The 25,509-nt window shown below is 36.2% G+C and overlaps 1 protein-coding gene and 1 gene segment (V, D, J or C); both read left to right on the top strand.

Moving 5' to 3' along the window:
• The window catches only part of LOC121435425, a 289,312-nt gene that overhangs the window by 75,295 nt on the left and 188,508 nt on the right, over positions 1-25,509 (top strand).
• On the top strand, positions 13,961-17,947 carry LOC121435427 (anionic trypsin-2-like). Its single transcript, XM_041634743.1, has 5 exons — positions 13,961-14,000; positions 15,122-15,281; positions 16,706-16,959; positions 17,393-17,529; positions 17,798-17,947. Exons 1-5 carry the CDS (start codon positions 13,961-13,963, stop codon positions 17,945-17,947), a joined length of 741 nt encoding a protein of 246 aa, XP_041490677.1.

Consider the following 25,509-nt stretch of genomic DNA (forward strand, 5'->3'; position numbering starts at 1 on the left):
AGTGAATACATACCATATTCATCTTTTAGTATCTGGGTTACCTCACTCAGGATAGTGCTTTCTATTTCCATTAACTTGCATGCAAAATTCAAGTTGTCATTGTTTTTTACTGCTGAGTAGTACTCTAATGCGTATATATTCCACACTTTCTTTATCCATTCTTCCATTGAGAGGCACCTAGGTTGTTTCTAGGTTCTGGCTATTACAAATAATGCTGCTATGAACATAGTTGAACAAATGCTTTTGTAGTATGATAGAGCATGTCTTGGGTATATTCCCAAGAGTGGAATTGCTGGATCCTTGGGAAGGTTGATCCCGAATTTCCCGAGAAACTGCCACACTGATTTTCAAAGTGGTTGTACAAGTTTCCATTCCCACCAGCAATGGATGAGTGTACCCCTTACTCCACATCCTATACAGCAAAGGCTATCATTGGTGTTTTTGATTTTAGCCATTCTGACAGGTGTAAGATGGTATCTCAGAGTTGTTTTGATTTGTATTTCCCTGATCGCTAAGGAAGTTGAGCATGACCTTAAGTGTCTTTTGGCCATTTGAACTTCTGTTAAGAATTCTCTGTTCAGCTCAGTGCCCCATTTTTTAATTGGGTTAATAAGCATTCTAAGGTCTAGTTTCTTGAGTTCTTTATATATTTTGGAAATCAGACCTTTGTCTGTTGTGAGGTTGGTGAAGATCTTCTCCCAGTCAGTGGGTTGCCTTTTTGTCTTAGTGACAGTGTCCTTTGCTTACACAAGCTTCTCAGTTTTAGGAGGTCCCATTTATTCAATGTTGCTTTTACTGTCTGTGCTACTGGGGTTATATGTAGGACGTGGTCTCCTGTGCCCATGTGTTGCAGACTACACTCCACTTTCTCTTTTATTTGGTTCAGTGTGGTCAAATTAAAATTGAGGTCTTTAATCAACTTGGACTTGAGTTTTGTGCATGGTGATAAATATGGATCTATTTTTTTTCTTCTACAGGTTGACATCCAGTTATGTCAGCACCATTTGTTGAAGATGCTTTCTTTCTTCCATTGTATACTTTTCCTTTGTCGAAAATCAGGTGTTCAAAGGTTTGTGGGTTAAAATCTGGGTCTTCTATTTCATTCCATTTGTTGACTTCTCTGTTTTTATGCCAATACCAAGCTGTTTTTATTACTGTTCTCTGTAAAAGAGTGAAGCCAGAGATGGTAATGCCTCCAAAAGTTCTTTTATTGTATAGGATTGTTTTGGCTATCCTGAGATGTTTATTTTTCCATATAAAGTGGATTATTGTTCTCTTTAGATCTGTGAAGAATTTTGTTGGGGATTGCATTCAATTTAAAGATTGCCTTTGGTAGAATTGCCATTTTTACTATGTTGATCCTCCCAATCCAAGAGCATGGGAGATCCTTCCATTTTCTGGTGTCCTCTTCAATTTCTTTCTTCAAAGACTTAAAGTTCTTGTCAAATCGATCTTTCACAGCTTTTGTTAGAGTTACCCCAAAATACTTTATGCTATTTGTGGCTATCATTAAAGGTGAAGTTTCTCTGATTTCCCTCTCTGCTTCTCTATCCTTTGTGTATAGGAGGACTACTGATTTTTGTTTTTTTGGATCTGATCTTGTAACCTGCCACATCACTGAAGGTATTTATCAGCTGTAGGAATTTTTTGGTAGTGTTTTTGGGGTCACTAATGTACATTATCATATCATCTGCAAATAATGAAAATTTGACTTCTTCATTTCTTATCGAATCCCCTTGATCTCCTAATGTTGTCTTATTACTATTGCTAGAACTTCAAGCACTATGTTGAAGAGATATGGTGAGAGTGGACAGTCTTATCTTGTTCCTAATTTTAGTGGGATGGCTTTGAATTTTTCTCCATTTAATTTAATATTAGTTGTTGGATTGCTATATATTTCTTTTATTATATTTATGTATGATCCCTGTATTCCTAACCTCTCCAAGAATTTTATCATTAAGGGTTGTTGAATTTTGTCAAATGTTTTTTCAGCATCTAATGAAATGATCATATGGTTTATTTCTTTCAGTTTATTTATATGCTGGATTACATTGATAGATTTTCATATGTTGAATCAGTTCTGCATCTCTGGGAGGAAGCCTACTTGATCAAAATGGATAATTTTTTTGATGTCATCTTGGATTCGGTTTGCCAGAATTTTACTGAGAATTTTTGCATCGATGTTCATGAGCAAGATTGGTCTGTAATTCTCTTTCCTGGTTAGGTCTTTGTATGGTTTTGAATCAGGGTGACTAGCTTCATCAAAAGAGTTTGTCAATGACTTTTCTTTCTCTATAATGTGAAACACATTAAGGGGTATAGGTATCAGCTCTTCTTGGAAGTTCTGATAAAATTCTGCATTAAAAACATCAGATCCTGGGCTTTTTTTGATTGGGAGGTTTTTTTTTTTTTACGACAGCTTCCATTTCCTCATGACTTATAGGTCTATTTAAATTGTTCACTTGGTCTTCATTTACTTTTGGTAAATGGTATTTATCTACAAACAAATCCATTTCTTTTACATTTTGCAACTTTGTGGCATATAAACTTTTGTAGTAAGGCCTAATGATTCTCTGAATTTTCTCAGTGGCTGTTGTTATGTCCCCCTTTTCATTTCTGAACTTGTTAATTTGCGTGTTATCTCTCTGCCTTTTGATCAGTATGGATAAAGGTTTGTCAATCGTGTTGACTTTCTAAAAGAACCAGGTCTTTGTTTCATTGATTCTTTGGATTGTTTTCTGTGCTTCTATTTTGTTGATTTTAGCCCTCAGTTTGATTATTTCCAGTCTTCTACTTCTCCTGGGTGAGTATGAGTTTTTTCTAGAGCTTTCAGCTGTTCTGTTAAGTCTCTAATGTAAGATTTCTCCGTTTTTTTAATGTGGGCACTTAGAGCTATGAACTTTCCTCTTAGCACTGCTTTTATAGTGTCACATAGGATTGGGCATGTTGTGTCTTTATTTTCTTTGAATTCAAGGAAGACTTTAATTTCTTTCTTTATTTCTTCCCTGACCTAGGGGTGGTTCAGTAGTTGACTATTAAACTTCCATGAGTTTGAAGGCTTTCTAGGGGTAGATTTATTGTTAAATTCTAACTTTATTCCATGGTGATCCTATAAGACATAGGTGGTTACTAATATATTTTATTTTTTATCTGTGGACGTTGACATTGTTACCGAGTATGTGACCAATACTAGAGAAGGTTCAATGAGATGCTAAGAAGGTATATTCTTTCCTATTTGGGTGGAATGTTCTATATGTCTGTTAAGTCTATTTGATTCATTATCTCCATTAGTTATTTTATTTCTCTGTTAGGTTTCTGTCTGATTGACCTGTCCATTGGTGAGGGAGGAGTGTTGAAGTCTCCTACTATTAGTGTGTGTGTTTTGATGTGTGCCTTGAGTACTAGTAATGTTTCTTTTACGTAAGTGGGTGCTTTTATATTAGGGGCATATATATTCAGGATTGAGACTTCATCCTGATGAATTGTTTCTGTTATGAGTATGAAGTGTCCATCTCCATCTCTTTTGATTGATTTTAGTTTGAAGTCAATTTTGTTAAATATTAGTATAGTCACACCCACTTGTTTCTTAGGTCTGTTTGATTGAAAAACCTTTTCCCAACCCTTTACTCTGAGTAGATGCCTGTCTTTGTGGTTGAGATGTGTTTCTTGTAAACAGCAGAATGTTGGATCCTGTTTTCACATCCAATCTCTTAGCCTGTGCCTTTTCATAGGTGAAATGAGTCTATTGATATTAATGACCAGTATTTGTTAATTCCAGTTAATTTTTTTTGGTGGTAAAGTTTGTGTATTTCCCTTCTTTGAGTTGTGCTGGTGAAGGTTTGTTAGATGTCTGAGATATTGTGGGCATTGTTGGATGCCTTGGGTTGTGATTTTCCTTCTATTACTTTCTGTAAGGCTGTATTTGTAGGTACATATCGCTTAATTTTTTTACCCTGGAATATTTTATTTTCTCCATTGATGGTGAATGAAAGCTTGGCTGGGTATAGTAGTCTGGACTTGCATCCATGGTCTCTTAGTTTCTGCAGCACATCCAAGACCTTCTGGCTTTCATGGTTTCCATAGAGAAGTCAGGTATAATTCTGAGAGTTTTACCTTTATAAGTTATTTGACCTTTTCCTTTTGCAGCTCTTAATATTCTTTCTTTATTCTGTATGTTTTGTGTTTTGATTATTATATGGCAAGGGGATTTTTTTTTTTTAAATCCAGTCTACTCGCTGTTCTGTATACTTTTTGTACCTTCATAGGAATATCCTTCTTTAGGTTGGGGAAGTTTTCGTCTATAATTTTGTTGAGTATATTTTCTGTACCTCTGAGCTGGAATTCTTCCCCTTCTTCAACCCCTATTATTCTTAGGTTTTGTCTTTTTATGTTGTCCTAGATTTCCTGGATGTTTTGTGCTAAGAATTTGTTGAGTTTGCTGTTCTCTTTGATCAGTGCATTTTTTTTTCTCTATAATGTCTTCAGCATCTGAGATTCTTTCTTCTGTCTCTTGTATTCTGTTGGTTATACTTGTCTCTCTAGTCCCTGTTCAATTACCCAGATTTTCCATAGCCAGCCGTCCCTTGGTTTTTGTTTTCTTCACTGCCTCCATTTCAGTTTTCTAGTCTTGAACTGTTTCCATTACTTGTTTGATTTTTTTTTTCTTGGATTTTTAGGGTATCTTTTAGGGATTTTTCATTTCTTCAAACTTTTTCTATTCTTCTCATTTATTTCTTTAAGGGACTTTCCCACATCCTGTTTAAGGAACTCTATCACTTTCATAATGTCTATTCCTTCTACTTCTTCTGGATTAGGGTGTTCAAGTCTTCCTGTTGTATGTTCACTGGATTCTGGTGTTATGTTTTTCAGATTGTTGGAGGAATTCTAGCATTGGCGCCTGCCCATCTCTTCCTTCAAATGCTGTCTGATGGATATTCTGGTAGAGGATCAGGGCCAGTTGTTAGCCAGGGTCTCACATACAAAAAGTTGAGATTGCTGTGTGCAGGCTCAGTAAAACAAAGGAACTCCTGTACAGTTGCACAACCCACTTTGTCCCCATACCCTCAGCCCCAAAGCAGGCTGAGTTGGGGGGGGGGTCCTATGACCCCGCCGAATGAAAGGGGTTCCTGGGAACAAAATGGGATAGGATAAGAAGAGAAAAGCAGTAGCTGGGGAGAGAAGCCCCTGCTGAATGACCAGAAAGTTTAGTGGGTTAAAAGGTGTCTGTGCTCCCTTTCCACAGCGTCCACTGGCTGGTCGGGTACACACCTCTCTGATGGATCTTCTGGGACAGGATCAGGGAAACTTGCTGGCCAGAGACCTCGTAGACAAAAGCATAACAGTAAATTTTGAATGACTGTCCTACCTTATCTTGGTAAATTTTGGTAGTTGCTTTCTTTTTTGTCCTACTTTTCCAATTTGGAAAGCATACTGTCAGTAGTTGAGGCAAGAACTCTTTATTGTCCAGTGACTACAGTCTGCTGCAAAGAAAGTGAACTCCATATGGACTGTTACTGTTATCCATTATCTTTTCTGAATTAGATTTGTACTGTCAGGAAGAGACGTGTCTCATTGTCATATTAAAAAAACCTAGCTCTGCCCTCTGACTCCAAGCAAACTTTATTTGTCAGAACACAAACAAATTATCACACAACATATACCTATTAGTAATACTGCAAGATTGTATGATTGATCTGTTTTTAATTTTTTGGGTAATATCTGTCTTGATTCCCAGATTAGTGGTTGTACTAATTTATATTCTGTCAGCACCAGTACTTAACAATAGCCCCTATAATTCTTATCAGTTTTAGAACTTTTTATTTGTTGATGACAACCAATCTGACTGAGGTAACCCAGGATTTTAATGAACATTTTACTTGCCTTTTATTTAAAACTAGAATGCTGAGGTTTTCAAAATATTTATTGGTCTTTTGTACTTTTATATTTTAAGAAATTCTTTTCAATATCCATACTTAATTTGGCTTGGGTTGTAATCAATTATTTTTAGGTTCATTTTATCAATTTTACATGTTAATCTTCTCTAAGATATTAGTTTTTTTCTCTCATCATGAAGGTTAGTTTTTTCAAACATTTACTTTCTTGTACAAATACTTTTAATTTCATGCCGTCCTATTTAGTTTTTCTTGCTATTGACTCCTTGGTTATTGAATCTAATAATCACTTTAATCACAACAAAAATACTTTAGACAGTCCTTGTGTAGACATATGTACCATTGCTTTTCTATATTTTCATTCAGAAGTTTCAGTCTTAAATTAATGTATTCTAAACAAATTGGATGTTTTGTCATGCCTGAGAGAAGCATATTTACATTTTTATTCTTTTATTTTTTATTATTTAATTAAAATTTTTTACCTCCTCCCATATCCCTCCCGCTCCCCACATCCCCCTTTCCCTTCTTCTCCAGTCCAAAGAGCAGTCAGGGTTTCCTGCCCTGTGGGAAGTCCAAGGTCCTCCCCGCTCCATCCAGGGCTAGGAAGGTGAGCATCCAAACAGACTAGACTCCCACAAAGTCATTATGTGCAGTAGGATCAAAACCCAGTGCCATTGTCATTGACTTCACGGTCAGCCCTCCTTGACAGCCACGTTCTGGGAGTCCAGTTCGATCACATGCTCCATCATCGAGCTGGCCTTGGTGAGCTCCCATTAGATCAGCCCCACCGTCTCAGTGGGTGGGTGCACCCCTCGCAATCCTGACTTCCTTGCCCATGTACTCCCTCCTTCAGCTCCTCATTTTGACCTTAGAAGCTCAGTCCAGTGTTCCAATGTGGGACTCTGTCTTTAGCTTCATCCATTGCCAGATGAAATTTCGATGGTGATATGCAAGATATTCATCAATATGGCTATAGCATAGGGCCATTTCAGGCTCCTCTCCTCAGCTGCCCAAGGATCTAGCTGGGGACATCTCCATGGACACCTGGGAACACCTCTAGAGTCAAGTCTCTCGCCTACCCTAAAATGGCTCCCTTAATTAAGATATATACTTTCCTACTCCCATATCCACCCTGCCTCCATCCCAACCGTCTGATTCCCCCAAGCTCTCCCCATCCTCCCTTCTCACCTTTTTTTCTCCCCATTTCCCATTACCCCCAACCCATTCCCACCCCCAAGTTTCCAATTTTTGCCTGGCAATCTTGTCTCCTTCCAATATCAGGAGGATAACTATACGTTTTTCTTTGGGTTCACCTTCTTATTTAGCTTCTCTAGGATCTCATATTGTAGGCTCAAAGTCCTTTATTTATGGCTAGAATCCACTTATTAGTGAGTACATACCATATTCATCTTTTTGGGTCTGGGTTACCTCACTAAGGATAATGTTTTCTATTTCCATCTATTTGCATGCAAAATTCAAGATGTCATTGTTTTTTATCGCTGATGATGTGGAGTAAAAGGAACACTCATCCATTGCTGATGGGAATGGAAACTTGTGCAACCACTTTGGAAATCAGTATGGCAGTTTCTCAGGAAATTCAAGATCAATGTACCCCAGGATCCAGCAATACCACTCTTGGGAATATACCCATGAGATGCTCTATTATACTACAAAAGCATTTGTTCAACTATGTTCATAGAAGCATTATTTGTAATAGCCAGAACCTGGAAACAACCTAGATACCCCTCAATGGAAGAATGGATAAATAAAGTGTAGAATATGTATGCATTAGAGTATACTCAGCGGTAACAAACAATGACATGCATACCTTCTTTTCTTTATGTATATTCTCTTATTTTCTTTTTGAGAACTTCATATGTGAAAACATCACTCCTGCCTTCCTCTCTCCAACTCCACTAACACTTCAAAATTCATGATCTCATTTTCAATTATGTGTGTGTGTGTGTGTGTGTGTGTGTGTGTGTACATATGCTGTATTGGTATATATAAAAACTTCCATAAGCAACCTTTCAAGTTAATTTAGTATATATACAAGTATCCTTGGTTAACCATTTGGAGCCAGAAAAAAATAGGGGGTAGCTTGTCAATGTAGGAAACAACTTTTGCTTTTCTCCAAAGCCACTGAAGAACTTGTAGTTCTTCATCCAGATTAGAGATCACATGGAACTTGATGTGATCCAAGTTAGCACATTACCTGGTATTGTCATAATTCTTATTTTTCCCAGGAAAATGTATAGTTGACATTACATGGGTTCATTTTTCCATGTCATGGCTAGAGAACATTACAAACCAGCAGAAGTCTGAGCCTTGGTCTTTTCTGGTTTTTCTGTTCTTTTTAGGTATACTTTTCCAAGCACTATTTGTGAAAAAGTTAACTTTTCTAAAGAGTGAGTTTTGGGCACCTTTGTAATGGTCAGGTAGATGCAGCTATGTGGATTTTTTAAATAAGTTCTTTAGTCTATTAAATTAATCTACATATCTGGTTTTTGTTAGTATTAGGATGTCTTGTTACAATTACTGTGTATTATGACTTGGATGGGTACTGTAATTTAGCCTGCCTTTTTTTTTTCTACTGAAGATTACTTTGACTTTTCAGGTAGGAATGGATTTTAGTTTTGTTTCACTTAGTTCTTTAAAGGATAGCATTAGAATTGTGATGGAGAATGAGTTAACTGTGACAATCAAATTTTGTAAAATAAATATCTTTTAATTATTTAATGTTTATCATTTTCATTGTAAATGTCTTTTAACCACATGGGTAGGCATAACTAGTTTTGTTGATGGTATTCATAAGAGGGTTTCATCCTCATTTCTTTTTTATCAAGTTTATTATTCTTCTATGAAAAGGCTACTGAGTACGGTAGTGTTTTGGTGGATCTTGGTACGGCATATTTTCGCCAAGATTTACCTTATTGATCTGTGTGAATTCTCTTACCCACCACCATTTCTTGGCAGACTGCTTGTCTGCAGCTTCAGTAGCATAGTTTTGCCTCTTGGTTAACTGAATAATAACCAAAGAGATAGGACTGCCATTACGGAAATTCTTTAATCCAAGTTAGGATTGCTGGGTACATTATGTTAATGGACTATACAATCTAGCAAATTTACTTTAATAAATAAAATAAAGTCTGCAGATATATCAAAACTCTAAGTACACATGGTTGTACTCAAATTGTCTTAAAGTGATATTTTATATCATTTGTGGAAGAACTTAATTTTTTCCCTATTTTTTGAGATTTCTATTAATAGGTAATTCACATTGCTTCCACCCTTTCACGCCTGGCCCAGTTCCTTCTATGCTGCCACCACTCTCTCTCTCTCCAAATCAAGAGCTTTTAATTATTATCGGTACAGCCAACTCAGTCCTGTTTAGTGTTGCTCAGACGCACATGTATTCACGAGTTCAGGGCTGACCATTTGAGATTGAATACACCCTACAGGGGTGTTGCCCCTCATAACAGATGGCACTGACTGTCTACAGCACTTCATCAGGAGCGGGGCCTTGGGAAATCCACTCCCATCGATGTTGGCATGTATCCTGACGTGATCACTATGCAGGTTTTGTTTAGGCAACCATATTACTGAGCTTTCATGGGTATGGCATCCATGTGAAGTCCCTGCATCGCAGCAGGTGTCCTGGTCCTCTTGCTCCGACAATTCCCACCCTTCCCCACTGGCCTCTGAGTCTTGGGTATAAAGGTTTTATTATAGATGTGCTGATTGCGTATGGGTACCACATAATCACTTGTTCCTTGTATTTTGATTAATTATTTGCATCAGATGATATCTACTGAGGCTTAAAGTAGTTATTATAAAACCACGTACCTCTAAGGAGTGAGCTTAGAGATATTGCTACTGGATTTGTCAAATTATTAATATCCTTACTTAAAAATTATTTTGAATAAAGATGGGCAGAATTTACAAAAAAAAGAAAAGGCTATTGGGATTTGTATATTGACTTTAACATGGTACCTGGTGGTGTTTATCATGTCCATAAAATTTCTGAAGACGTCCTTTAGTTTTTATTAGGTATAGTATCATATCTCCTTGCAAAAAGCAATAATTTTATTCTTTACTTTGCTATTTCCATTAATTTAGCACCTATATAGCACTAATTAAACTTAGTGAGATATCAAAAGAGAAGGTATAGAATTGGGACAGAGACAGGTTGTGGAAAAATATGGTTAAATGGGATCATATTTCATTGTATAAATATATGAAATTATTAAGAAGAAAGAAAATAATTTTGCTTTTAATTATTTGAGATTATAATATTATTATAACATTTCTCCTTTACCTTTCTCCTTGAAATTCTTTGTCTCTATATACACTGATATATATATATATATATATATATATATATATATATATATATGTATGTATATTCCTGAGTAAAATCTGATCAGTGTGTATAATAATACTTTTATGTATGTATGTTTTCTGGGCTTACCATTTGTTGCAGGAAAAACAATTAGTGTGTTCTTTCCTAGGGATGACCACTTCTCCCATTTCTAGCTTTCCTTGGGTACTTATAGTTCTTTACATAGGTTTGAGTCCTAATGTTTTTTTCTATCTACGTTGTCATGACAACAAGTTTAGTATTTATTCAGTTCTCATTTGAGCAGTAATGTTGGTGAGGAATTACAGGCATAGCTACTGGGTCTAAGAAAAATTTTAAACAACAAATTCCCTCATCTTCAGACTTTAGAGACTTTCCTCCCCTTCTTCTGCAATGTTCTCTGAGCCTTAGGTATAAGACAGTTTTGCAGATATATGCACTGTGATTGGGTTTCACAGTTCTACATTTTGATTGATTATAGTTTTCTGTAATTACCACTGTCTGTAGCAAAGAGGATTTTACTTGGTGGGAGTGAAAACTATACTTACTGTGAGCATAAAGAGAAAATGTATTCTGAATTTATTTACTCAACTTCAGGAAAACAAGAAACACTCCAATTTGTAGGAAAATATTGGGGGGGGGATTAATTTTCAGAGGAAGAGTTAGTTAGGTATCATCTATGATGTCAGTTTTCTTAAAAAAATATAAGGTCTTTATATCTGACATTGAGAAATCAATATCTGTTATCTACCTCTTTCATGAAATGGCAGCCAGATAGCTCTGGTCTGAATACCAGTCTAGAATATGGTCACCATGCTTTACTTTACACTACTTGTTGCATGAACTGAGAAACCTTAATTCCACACAGTTAAGCCCACTTGATCATCTAGGAATGCAGAATATTAAGAAGGTTCATAAAATAATATAATCAAGTGTAAAATACAAATAACCCCTATTTTCAAAATTGAAATGCATTCATGGATAGGCCAAACATTGAATGGAGACTAACAGAATATTTTAGTGAGAGAAAAGAGGAATTTGTATTAGGATGAATAATATCAGGAACAGCACAGACTTTCAAATGGAGTGTAATCAACAGTTTTTGTGAATCTACCATACTTACCTCAGTATAGAGCATGAGAAAATGTTATGATCCACACTAGTCTTCAAAACTATTAAACCTGATAGCATGGAAAAAGCTGACCTCCGGTCATAAATAGGAACACAAATTTTAAATGACTAAATTCTAAGCTCTAGCTATAGAACCCTGGTGTGCCATAACTTTCAATATTGTTTTGCAGATAGTGTCATACTGATATCAATTGACGTCAGTATCCCTATGGCTAAAATGATTTTCCATATTCATTGAAGATAATCCCATTGTGGGCCACCTGTCTAGAATATTGTGGAATGTGGAAATACTAGAAGAAATATCTGACTTTTTACTCTAAACCAGTAGGCCTCTAAATAATTCTGACAAGAAAGTAAAACACCAATTTAACAATTGCTTTTATCAATATTACATAAATATTTCTTAGTATCCAAGCTAACCAAATGATATTGTCACACTCTGTCATCTGGACATGAAGACCAAAATTTGTGTCTAGTGTTATAAATGGAATAGCTAGGTCAAGATAAAGTAAGGTACTGAGACACGGTGCCAGGAAAATATAAATTTGGTTTTCACATTGTGTATAGGGAAAAATGGCAAGAGCAGCCAGATGTTTACCTTGTCCCCTAGGAACCATTGGCTTTTTGGCAGTAGCCTTTCACATGCCATCTGTGACAGGTTTGATACTTCACAAGAGTTTTTTTTTTATCTTTTTAAAGCCTTGAAACCTTATGCTAATTTAAGATCATAACTTGCAAAAATTGAATCCATCTGAGTCAATATACATTCCTTATTATTTAGAAATAATTCCTTTCTTCATATTTCACCACAAAAGAATTTTTAAAGGAAATGAGGCTCCATACACAGGAAATATAGTGTGTGACTCTTGTTTGAAATCTCTTGAAAATCTATGAGGTATTTTAGAAATAGCATAGTATTCCACTCAGGCATGACCCCACCGGCCATTTTATAACGTTTAGAGGATAGAGGTGAGAGTTCAAAGTGCAGATTCTGTTGTGTAGCTGGGTCAGTCAGGTAAAAAATATGGGTACAGAGATATTTAACAGGCCAGTCAAGGTTGTTTTCTCCAGTAAGGCTGGTAACCATTTCTATCAAAACCCTTCTTGCTCAATATATCAAAACCAATCACAAGACTCTGAACTCAGATTTTTTACTCTTACCAGCACATTGAGGACATTGTTTTTACAATTTAGAGAACTCGGTCATGAAATTTGCTTGTTCTTGTCCCTCAACAACACAGACATAGGACTAATTAGAAAGTAAATAGATCCTCCAAAAGGTTTCCTCAAGTTGTAAGATAAATTATATATAATGTCACATAGCATTTTTCAACATAATTTTTCTGGAAGGTTAGTTGTCAATAAATTTTAAGACTGGAACTTAGTGGGGTTTTTTTTTTACTTGTTCCTGGAACTTCTAGAGAAATGTTTACTCTGAACAGAAGACAGACTGACCATTTTTCAAGGACTTTCTCGTATCTCATTTGGAGAATGGATTTCTATATCAAGCTACCTACTTCTAGATGACAGAGAAATATTAATTTATAGACAGATTTCTAATACTAGCATGATGAAGCAGAAACTGAAACAGTGAGAGTCAAAGGTCATGACACAGAGGAAAGGAGAATGTGGTATTTGTCTATCTTTGGGGCAGACTGAGGAAGCTCCTACTCACACTTTATCCCTCAATCTTCAAATCACTTGTTGGTATGGCCCTTGTTACAGAGGTTAGTCAGGTGAAAGCCAGCAGTTTTGAGCAAGTCCATTCATCCATTTGTCATGAATTCATTCTCTAATTCTGATCACCAAGCCCTAGAATATGACCTTTCTATATGATAAATTATTCTAGAGATAAGAACCTTCAGCTAATATTTATAAGATAAAGAAACAATGTAATTCTTCTAATACATCTCCAGATCTCTAAATACCCACTTAACTACTAATACCAGGTGTTCTTGAAATTAAGTTTCTTTGAAATCTGCATATACCAATGACCATGATTGTGCTCTACCTTCTAATGTCTTTAAATGAGCCTAGGGCCGGCGGTGGTGGCGCACGCCTTTAATCCCAGCACTCCGGAGGCAGAGACAGGCAGATCTCTGTGAATTCGAGACAAGCCTGGTCTACAAGTTCCTTGTCTTTGGTCCTAGTTCCAGGACAGGCTCCAAAACCACAGAAAAACCCTGTCTCGAAAAACCATAAATAAATAAATAAATAAATAAATAAATACATAAATAAATACATAAATAAATACATAAATACATAAATACACAAATAAATAAATGAGTTTAGGAAGACCCAGCTACATAGATAGTCTGTGGTTCTACTGTTTTTGTATCCTGGCTTCCTTTCAAGAATCAGCTGTTCTCCTCACCAAGAAAAAAAGTTTCCTTATTTCATGTTCCTCACCTACTCACAGAATAGACAAATAAGGGAGAGATAATGCATGACCTAGGAAGGGGAAACCCACAGGTGTGCTTGGGAAAGGGCAGTGGGGCACCTCCCCTCTGTACCTCCTTCTCCCTCCAGCACAGTATAAATACAGGCTCTCCCCAAGCACTCACTACCTTCTGCCAAGATGAGTGCACTCCTGTTCCTGGCCCTTGTGGGAGCTGCTGGTGAGTTCCATGCCTTAATCCAGGTCCTTCTCTTTCTTCTCCTGGAGACCATCAACCAGTAACTAAAGATGCTTCTTGTTCTTTCTGTACTCCAGTGTCCCCTGTCTTCCTAACGTAGCTCTGCATCTGTATTTACTTATTTCTTTGCAAGCTTCATCTTTATTACCCTGTCTACCGCTGTTTACTATGGTATCCCAATGGCTAGAAATGGAAAGCATGAGAAGGTTTTATTAAATGAACCATAAGAACTCTGGTTTGGGTCCAACAGATTGGGGATAGCTCAGCCACGAATATATTTCCAAATAAATACTCCAATTCAGAAGTTGAAAACTTCATTCTACTGGGGATTAATGTCTTAAAGTTCTGAGCTCGTTTGTCTGGAGCAGTAACTTTCTAATTTTGTACTAGGAAGTACATTTCTGATTATATATATACATATATATTATATATATTATATATATATTATATATATATTATATATTATATATACATATATACATATATTATATATACATATATATACATATAAATTTAGCGTATGTCGTAAATTTTATTATGTATTATGTCTTATTAATATATATAAAATGTAGAAATGATATTAAGATTCATAAACATGCAATCAAGGTTTAAAATCAATGATCTTGGTCAATAGCATATTATCCCTATATCTTACATAAGACCTTAATATATAGACTGAGCTGTAAAAACACTTAGATATTTTGAGGTCTACATACACAAGATATTTTCCAAGATAGTGTCAACATTCCTAATCCCCTTAAGCTCTGTTAGACACAGGGTATCAAGGAATTATGAGTAAGAGATCAAAGCAAGTAGTAGATCAGACAATAATCCATGCATCTATTCCTGCATTCTGAGGTTCTCCCTTGCTCTGTCCTCTGTAACCCATAAGAACACCATTACTTACAGAGAATCTTCTATTGTATTATGGACAGTGCTCTGTATTAGGAAATATTAGAAGACACTATAGGTCTACTGTTGCCACTTGCCTTTAGTTACTGTAATAAATAAGGATTCCTAATTAGCTTAAGGTTGAAACACTACTGAGGACTGCAATTTCCAGTAGCTTGATGAATTGTATTCTCTCTTCTTTTTTACTTAAGTTGCTTTCCCTGTTGACGATGATGATAAGATCGTTGGAGGATATACCTGCCAGAAGAATTCTGTCCCCTACCAGGTGTCTCTGAACTCTGGCTACCACTTCTGTGGAGGCTCCCTCATCAATAACCAATGGGTGGTGTCTGCAGCTCATTGTTACAAGAGGTAAGTGATGGGCTCTGTCTTTACAGAACACATATGACGTTTGCAAGGGAAATGGGATGAGATCAGGTATCAGCTGAGGTATTTAGATGAATGGAAGTGTCAGAGAAGAGAGATTATTGACTGCAACTTCTTTCATGAGTTTGTAGAGAATTAGGTCAACGAATATTAAGCTCTTTAAAATGCTGAACCATCCAAAGTCAACCAGGGATAAAAATACCAAAAGAAAAGAAAATGAATATTAGGGATAATAGACCTAACATGAAGTCACTCAAAGCCTTCACATAGTTACACTAGGTCCTGTAGCAGGGATATAAACAGAGTTTTCTGAGTTTGGAAAATCAGCAAACTTTTTTAATTATAAAGGAGATCTAATATATCCCTTCTCATTATAGATGTGGACAGAACTTTCTTGATAGATTATAAAAATTCATCTTTTGACTATAACATTTAACTGGATATCAACATCAATTACATTTTTGTGATGCTACTACAGTTTTGGCCTTAAAGCTTTTTATATGAAGTCTCTATGATGGCATAGCTTCTATAAATTATGTTGATCAGCAACACGTAGTTCTGGTTTTTACGCACAAAGTTTCTAAATGCGTGATTGGAGGTTTGTACAATTATTGGGCAATATCTTAAGTTTATAAATGGGAGAGATTGAAGCTGTGATTGGGAATAGTGGACATGGAGAGGGGCCACTTGAAGAAATAGTGAAGTGACTGCTGAAATTCTAATATCATACTTGTCTCCTTGTCATCCACAATCCTAGGGCACGTTGAGAAGACACAGTGACAGCTCAGGCCATGAGCTCAAACTGCCTATTTATACTCATTTCATTATGTAGAGAGAACTGAGTATTATATTCGTTAAAAGAGGCTTTCTAACTAGAACATGCATCTGGATCATCAAGATTCTAATTCAAAAAGTTGAAAAATACACCCAGATGGCTAAAATTCAAAGCAAGTATTGAGGTGCCGTAGGTGCATGGTTCAAGCTACTGTTTTTGTTGTTTGTTTGTTTTTATTGAGATAGGGTTTCTCTGTGTAGCTCTGACTTTCCTAGAACTCGCACTGTAGTCCAGGCTTGCCTTGGACTCAGAGATCTTTGTTTCTTTGTCCCTGAGTGAGGGAATAAAGGCATATGTATCTGTTTCTGAGAATTAGACCATTTTATTGGGTTGTTTTCATCCATTGGGGAACAGTAGGTTGGTGAGCAGTCTTCATGTGCTCATATTACTTCTCTTTAAAGTAGAAAGAAATTTGGGTCTCAAGATGGTACTTCCACATTACACCTTTGCTACTTCATTGAGGTTAAAGCAGGCCTCATCCCATATTTAGACTACCCAGCTAAAAGAGTTACTTGACCTGGACTATCTGAGGTAATGGATAGGAATTTTCTGCCATGTCTTTTCTTTCCAACAGCCGCATCCAAGTGAGACTGGGAGAGCACAACATCAATGTCGCGGAAGGCACTGAGCAGTATGTCACTGCCTCCAAGATCATCAAGCACCCCAGCTTTAGTTCATCAACCCTGAACAATGACATCATGCTGATCAAGCTTGCTTCCCCTGTGACCCTCAATGCCCAAGTGGCCACTGTAGCTCTGCCCACCTCCTGTGCAGGTGCTGGCACTCAGTGCCTCATCTCTGGCTGGGGCAACACCTTGAGCTCTGGTGGTGAGTACTTCATCCACATCTTTTGAGAACTAAGCCAGATTCTACACATAAATGATTGGTTGCTAGGCCATAAGTGCACTGCACTATCCCCAAAACACAGGGTTCTTAGATGGTCACAAGGGGCATTGACCTACAGTATGATCTGGTTCCAGAATGTAAACAGAAGAATTGCAGAATGAATAATCATTTGTTCCAAGAAAGACATCAATAATGACTATTCTTAATATCTTGAAGAAAACACAGTAATCTTCTATACCAGTCTATCCCAGGGTGACTCTAGTACATCTTCAATGGCAGCTTCAGTGTTCACATACTGGACAACAACGAAATATTGATCCCTAGCCTGGTCTCTATTAAATTTCATTCTCCTTTCCTCAAAGTGAACAACCCAGACCTGGTTGGATCACATTTCTTCCTTCTCTTTTATTTAAAGTGAAGAACCCAGACCTGCTCCAGTGCCTGAATGCCCCAATACTGTCTCAGTCTGCCTGTCAATCAGCCTACCCTGGACAGATAACCAGTAACATGATTTGTGTTGGCTACCTGGAGGGAGGCAAAGATTCCTGCCAGGTAATTGGTTCCCTTCTCATATAAATATCTTGTTTTCCTGGGAGTGGGTGTGGATTGGCCTAGTGAGTGGGTCAGGAAGTTTCCTCTTGTGGTTCCATGGAAAAGGGAAGTAGTCTATTCCGGATGTCATTTTAACACATTAGCAAGAATAGGGGATTGGATAAAAAAAAATGGAGATCCAGGGAGGCTAGAATTGTATCTTCAGGTCAGAATGAATGTAGTCTATTTTATATGCCCCTTCATTAAACACTTTATTCCTCTATCCTAGGGTGACTCTGGTGGCCCTGTGGTCTGCAATGGACAACTCCAGGGCATTGTCTCCTGGGGCTATGGCTGTGCCCAGAAGAATCTCCCTGGTGTGTACACCAAGGTCTGCAACTATGTTACCTGGATTAAGAACACCATTGCTGCCAACTAAGAATCCTTCATCTCCCTGAAATTACTATGTCAATAAACTGAATTCCTTACTTTCTGTGTTTTGGGTTAATCTCTTCATACTCTTGTTTGTGAGAAATACACTTCCATTTGAGGCTATCTTTTTCTATCTTTGAGATAGGGATAGAATCCTTCACCTCCAAAAATGTTACATGGAATTTTAAGTCAACCGCAGTTGAAAAAACTAAAATTACATGGTAGAAAAACAGGTTTTGGTTTTCTTTAAAAAGTCATATATCAGAATATAGGTGATAAAAAGTCTTAATTTTCTTTTACACTTATGTGTGGGTTATGAATGACCACTTTCATGAACACATTCATTACACTGTTAGCAATAAATATCATGTATTACAAACAGGATTTTTCCTATTTGGTTGCAATGGGTCCCAAAGATAAGTTTCTTGCTGTACCAATATCTCCCTTTTTATCATGAGCATTTCATTTCTCTTCTCACCATATATTAACTGTTACAAATAATGGTTTCCATGATGATATTTATACACATACATATATAGTGGGCTTTTCCTGTTTTTCCTGTTCCCATCTCTATTGTTAATCCTTCCTCAGAATAGACCCTATTGTATTTTTCTGTCATTTTGTAAATATCTAGAGTCTAAATAAGAGAGAAAATTGGAGTATTTGTCAACCTGAGTCTGGCCTATTTTGTAATATGATGATTTCCAGTTTGACTAATTTTCCTACAAATGATATAATTTCATTCTTTTGTATGATTGAGTAACACATTGTTGTGTATATTTTTACTAACCTATTGATAATAGTCTTGGTTATTATTAATGCTACAGCAGTAAGCAATACGTATTCAATTAACTCAATTGAAAGCTGAATATGTTTTAATCAGGCATATAACTGAAGTGTTAATCTAATTAATCTTAATCAATAAAAACCAGGAGTCAGATATCAGGGTAAAAACCTGGTATATAAGAGAATTGGGATAATGTGGCAGTTGCCTCCTCAACTTTCTCTATTCCACCATCCAAAAGGGCACAATTATTCTTTCCACCCCACCTTAACACTTCCTGTCTCTCTGTATAGTCCTCCAGACTTCCATGGTTAATGAGTGACTAGCTCTGCTCTCTGACTCCTAACAACCTTTATTTGTCAGAACACAAACAAAATATTACTCAATATTTTCTCCTTTCTATATGAATAATAATCAAAGGTTTTAACTAATATAGAAAAATGTATAAAATAAGTAAGATAACTATATACAAATAAATACAGGCAAGAATTACATTAATATAGTCAAGCCCATTGACAAATTCAGAGAAGATGCTCCACTATCTATCCTATCTTGGTGAATCCAAAGTACTGTACCTATTTCACTTTATATCCTAACATGGATGACCAACCCCAAATTATATTTTATGTCTTTCTAAGTTATACACTTTATACCTCCTTTGTATATCTCTTTTCTGACTTTGATAGCAAAGAAAACTGTAACTCTAGCTATCTAGTCATCAACTCCATCAGAGACCTGAAAAAAATATTGCTGAATAAATAAATTTAGAGCAAACAACTTCCAAAATTAAGAAATTATAGAACAGTTGGCTTCCTCAAAAGTCTTCAAGGTTCCTTAGTGACAGTGGTGCATCCATCTTCAGACTGAAGGCCTAAAATATGAGGCAGACTTTTATCAAAATAAGGAAATTTTGAAGGACTCTCCTAGTTGTCTTGGCAAAGTTTGGTAGTTGCATTCTTCTGTGTTCGGCTTTTCCAATTAGGACAACACACTGTGTCAGCGGTTGAGGCAAAATAAACTTATAGTTCAGTGGTTACCTTTTTCTGCAAAGAAAGTAAACCTCATCTAGAGTTTTACTGATGTCCATCATCTTTTCTGAATTAGATTTGTAATGCAGGATTCTATGATAGATACGTTTTTAAGTTTTGAGAAATATCTATTTTGATTCCTTAGTGGTTATACACTCTCAATAACAGTACTTAATAATAACCCCTATAATTCTTAGTAGTGTTAGAACTTTTTATTGGTTAATGACAACCAATCTGACTGAGGTAACACAGGATTTTAATGAATATTTTATTTGCCTTTTATTTAAAATAAGAATGCTTAGGTTTTACAAGTACTTATTGGCATTTTAATTCTATCCTTCAAGAATTTTTTCAATGCCCATATTTAATTTCATGACTTTTATTGTAATAAATTATTTTTAGATTTATTTAATCAATTTTACATTTTAAGCATCTCTAACATATGTAGTTTTTCTCTCATCCTAGATGTTGTTTTTTTTTCAAACATTTACTTTCTCGTTAATAAACTTTTAATTTCATACAGTTATATTTAGTTTTTCTTGCCATTTTTTGAATCTGATAATCACTGTAATCTAAATACCAAAATATTGTAAATAGTCCTTTTGTAGAACTATGTACCATAGTGCTTTTTCTTTTTTTTCTTTTTTTTTTTTGTTGTTTTTCGAGACAGGGTTTTGTAATCTAAATACCAAAATATTGTAAATAGTCCAACTATGTACCATAGTGCTTTTTCTATGTTTTCATTCAGAGGTTTCAGTTGTAAGCAAATGTATTTTAAAACTTTGTATTTTTTGTTAAGCATGAGAGAAGCATATCAAAATTTATTTTTTTCTTTATGTATATTCTCTTGTTTTCTTATTAAGAGCTTCATATGGGAACACATCATTCCCACTTTTCTTCCTCCAACTCGATTAACACTTCAAATTTTATGATCTCATTTTAAATTATATGTGTGTGTTTATGTACATGTACTGTGTTGGTATATATATATATATATATATATATATATATATATATATATATATTTGCATAAACAATCTATCAAGTTAATTTAGTATATAAACATGTATCCTTGGCTGGTCATTTGGAGTTAGAAGAATTAGGGGGTAGATTGTTAATGTAGAAAACAACTTATGCTTCTCTCCATAGCTGTTGACTATTCAGATACTGAAGAACATGGAATTTCACCAGTGTATGTTAGCATGTCAACGCATGTTGTCATAATTCTTATTTTTCTCAGGAAAACATATAGTTGATATTGCATGGGTTTATTTTTCCATGTCATGTCTAGAGGACATCACCTACCGGCAGAAGTCTGAGCCTTGGTCTTTTCTGGTTTTTCTGTTCTTTTTAAGTATACTTTTCCCAAAACTATTTAAGAAAACAGTTTTCTTTTCTAAAGAGTGAGTTTTGGATACATGGTGCTTTGGAGAGGAGTTTCTTATTTTGTTTTCACAGAGGATGAGATCCTGTTCATTTCTTCTATTCCGATTTGGTATGATGGACCACGCCCTCCTGAAGGGTTGGTGTGAACATCTTCAGAAAATTGCTTTGCTCAACTGCCAACTGAGATGAAACTAGCACACAGGTTATACCATGAAAGACCTAAATAATGACGCCCCCATTCAGCAGGAAGCAGTTTGGAGAGAAAAAACTGCACCCATGTTCCCAAATATGGTTTATAAATGTTCTTTAACATTTAAAGGGGGATATGATATAGATATGAATAATTTCTATTAGTATAGATTTTGCTTTATTGATAGAGATTTAAGGTCAATTTTGTTATATGTATATGCATATTTCTGCTATTGATTAAGATACTGTGATTGTGTAGATCATTTAAAAATGTAATGTATAATTATAAGTATAGATTGTTAATAGATAATCATAATAGTCAAGTTTGTAGTCATGTTAGTTAAGATTTTCTAGATGTGCATAGATATATTTTAGATAGGCATTCTTCAAATTTTTCAAAGATTATACAATATGGCATTTTAAATGTTTTAATAACTTAGGACTTTTCATGACAATGAGACACTCTGCTCCTAGCAGCACCAACCTACTTCAAGAAGAAGATGGGCATTGAAGAGGCACCATATGGAGTTTTGATAGCCATTTGGGCAAGAAACTGCTCTTGCCTGGACTATTGCATAAACTGGACACAGAGAACCCGCAGAGAGAGGACTACTGAACTTGCCTAAAGGTGAGATGATCTTTCGGGGTTCTGATTCATGAAAGAGTCTGCAAGACATTCTTCAGGACACAACAGATAGTAACTGAACTGATTTTGAAATGTCCTGCTTCATGGAAATGTCTCTGGATACCATGGGCCTGTAGGCCGAAGATGGATGCCCCAATGGTACAGAGGAACTTTGGGTGAATGTCCAGGCAGCAAAATGTCTCTGTCATTTCTAGAGTTTGAAAGTTGCTTATTTCTTGTTTGCTTAGGTAATATTATATCCCTCTGGAGTCTTTGATGGAGTTAAAGAATATATAGATAGTTATAACTTTCCTTAGTTATGAGAAAAGATAAAATAGATGTAAATATTGTAACTTTTGCTTGATAACTGTTTTGTTATATGTAATTTTGCTATGTTAAAGTTAAAGCCTTCCTTTGTTTTTGTTTAAACAGAAAAAGGGGAAATGATGGAGGAAGGTCATTGGTTAAAAAAATAAAGAAACTGCTTGGCTGGCCCTCATAGGTTAGAACACAGGTGGGAGGAATAAACAGAACAGAATGCTGGGAGGAAGAGGAAGTGAGCTCAGACTTGACAGCTCTGCTCTGGGAAGAGACACCATGCCCCGCTCCTTTGCAGACACACGCAATGAAGCTCCGACCCAGGATGGACGTAGGCTAGAATCTTCCCGGTAAGTGCACCTTGGGGTGCTACACACCTGATCGGAAATGGGCTAGTCCAGGTGCGAGAGTTAGCTTAGAAGAGGTTAGATAGAAATGGACTGTGACTGAAAAAGCATGGGATAAAACTGGACTCTCTGAACATGGCGAACTATGAGGGCTGATGAGACGCAAAGGACAATGGCACGGGGGTTTGATCCTACGTAATGTGATGGCTTTGTGGGAGCCCAGCCAGTTTGGATGTTCACCTTCCTAGATATGGACGGAGGGGGGAGGTCCTAGGTCTTACCACAGGGCAGAAAACCCTGACTGCTCTTTGGACTGGAGAGGGAGGGGGAAAGGAGTGGGGGGGAGGGGGAGAAGGGTGGGAGGAGGGGGCGTAGGGGGGGAGGAGGGGGAGGGAAATGGGAGGCTGGGAGGAGGTGGAAACTTGTTTTTTTTTCTCCTTTTCTCAATAAAAAAAAAAGAAAAGAAATGGGCCAAGCAGTGTTTAAATGAATACAGTTTGTGTGTTGTTATTTCAGGCATAAGCTAGCCAGGTGGCCGGGGTGCTGGGGACGCAGCCCTTATTACTACAGATTTTACAGTTTGTTACGTAGTTTGAGTCCTCATGTTTTTTTTTTTTCCTATCTACTTTGGCATGACAACAAGTCTAGTATTTGTTCAATTCTCATTTGGGCAGTAATGTTTGAGGAATTACAGGCTTAGCTACTAGCTATAAAAAAAATTTACAAAACAAATTCCCTCATCTTCAGGCTTTATAGTCTTTCCTCCCCATCTTCTGCAACGTTCTCAGAGCCTTGGGTATAAGACAGTTACGAAGATATATCCACTGTGATTGGGTTTCATATTTCCGCATTTTGAATGGTTATAGTTTTCTGTAATTATCACTATCTGTAGCAAAGAGGATTTTCCTTGTTGGCAATGAAGACTATTCTTAGCTGTGGGCATAAGGAGAAAATGTATTCTGAATTTGTTTACTCAACTACAGGAAAACAAGAAACACTCCATTCTGTAGCAAAATCTTGGGGGTGTTGATTTTCAGACGAAGAGGAGTTTCAGGTATGATCTATGTAGTCTGTTTTCTTCATAGATATAGAGTCTTTAATCTGAAATTGAGATAATATTTGTTATCTACCTTTTTCATGAGATGGCAACAAGTACAGCCAAGATCAGATAGTTCTTGTCTGAGTATAGCAGTCTGGAATACGATCACAATGTTTTATTTTACACTGGTTGTTGCAGGAACTGAAAAACCTTAATTCCACAGGATAAAGCACATATGCTCATCTAGAAATGCAGAATGTTAAGAAAAATATGATGTTCATAAAATACTATAATCAAGTATAAAATACACACTGAGAAACTAACCCTTATTTTAAAAAGTAAAATGCAGTCACTGATATGCCAAGCATTGAATGGGGACTAAGAGAATGATTTAGAGAAAGACACAAAGTATTCCTATTAGGATGAATAATATCAGGAACAGCACAGACTTTCAAATGGAGTGTAAGCAGCTGTTTTTGTGAATCTTCCCTACTTAATTCAGTCTAGAGCATGAAAAACTAGTTATGATCCAAAGTGGTCTTTTAAACTATGATTCCTGATAGCCTGGAGTAAGCTGACCTCAGGTCATAAATAGGAGCACAAAATATTAAATGACTAAATTATAAGCTATAGCTATAGGACACTGCTGTGCCATACCTTTCAATATTGTTGTACAAATAGGGTCCTATTGAAATTAATGGATGTCAACATCCACCTGGCTAAAATAATTTCCCATATTCATTGGGGGATAATCCCATTGTGGCCCACCTATCTAGAATATAGTGGAATGTGGAAATACTAGAAGAAATATATCAGTCTTTCCTCAAAACCAGTGGGCTCTAAATAATTCTGACAAGAAAGTAAAACACCAATTTTACAATTGGATTTACCAATATTACAGAAGTATTTCTTAGTATCCAAGCTAACTCTAATGATATCATCACACTCTATCATCTGGACATGAGGACAAAAATGTGTGTCTAGTGTTATAAATAGAATAGGTGGGCCATGATAAAGAAAGGTTCCGAGACACAATGCCAGGAAAGTATAAATTTGGTGTTCATACTGTGTCAAGGGAAAAAAATGGCAAGAGGAGCCCGATGTTTACCTTGTTCCCTAGGAACCGTTGGTTTTTGGCAGTAGCCTTTAAATACCACCTGTGATAAGTCTGATACTTCACAAGAGTTTTCTTATCTTTTTGAAGCCTTGAAACCTCATGCCAATTTAAGATAGTTCCTTGCAAAAAACTGAAACCATCTGAGTCAACACACCTTCCTTGTTAATTAGAAATAATTCCTTCTTCATATTTCACCTTAAAAGAGGTGTTTTTTTTTTAAAATGAAATGAAGCTCCATACATAGAAAATGTAGTGCATAACTCTTGTGTGAAACATCTTGAAAATCTATGAGGTATTTTAGGAATAAAATAGTACTCAACTCAGGCATGACCCCCATGGGCCATTTTATAACATTTAGTGGATAGAGGTGAGAGCTCAAAGTACTAATTCTGTTGTGTAACTGAGCAAGTCAGGCAAAAAAAAGTGGGTACAGAGATATTTAACAGGTCTTTCAAGGTTGGTTTCTCCAGTACATGCTGGTAACCATTTCTTTCAACATCCTGTATGCCCAGTATATCAAAACGAACCACAAGACTCTGAACTCAGATTTTCCACTCTTATAAGCACATCGAGGACTTTTTTCCCCTAAAATTTAGAGAATTCAGTCATGAAATTTGCTTGTAATTGTCTCTCAACAACACTGACATCAGACTAATTAGAAAGTAAATAGATCTTACAACAGGATTCCTCAAGTTGTATGATAAATTAGATATAAACTGACATAGAATTTTTCAGC

This window comes from Microtus oregoni, unplaced genomic scaffold (genome assembly GCF_018167655.1).
Source record: "Microtus oregoni isolate MIOR12 unplaced genomic scaffold, Mior012 000046F_ref0000063, whole genome shotgun sequence".
Classification (NCBI taxonomy): Eukaryota; Metazoa; Chordata; class Mammalia; order Rodentia; family Cricetidae; genus Microtus; species Microtus oregoni.

Coding starts and splice junctions, on each gene's coding strand:
- LOC121435427 (XM_041634743.1), top strand. CDS start 13,961: ATGAGTGCACTCCTGTTCCTGGCCCTTGTGGGAGCTGCTG. Junction 16,960..17,392: donor CAACACCTTGAGCTCTGGTG/GTGAGTACTTCA, acceptor TTTTATTTAAAG/TGAAGAACCCAGACCTGCTC. Junction 17,530..17,797: donor GAGGCAAAGATTCCTGCCAG/GTAATTGGTTCC, acceptor CCTCTATCCTAG/GGTGACTCTGGTGGCCCTGT.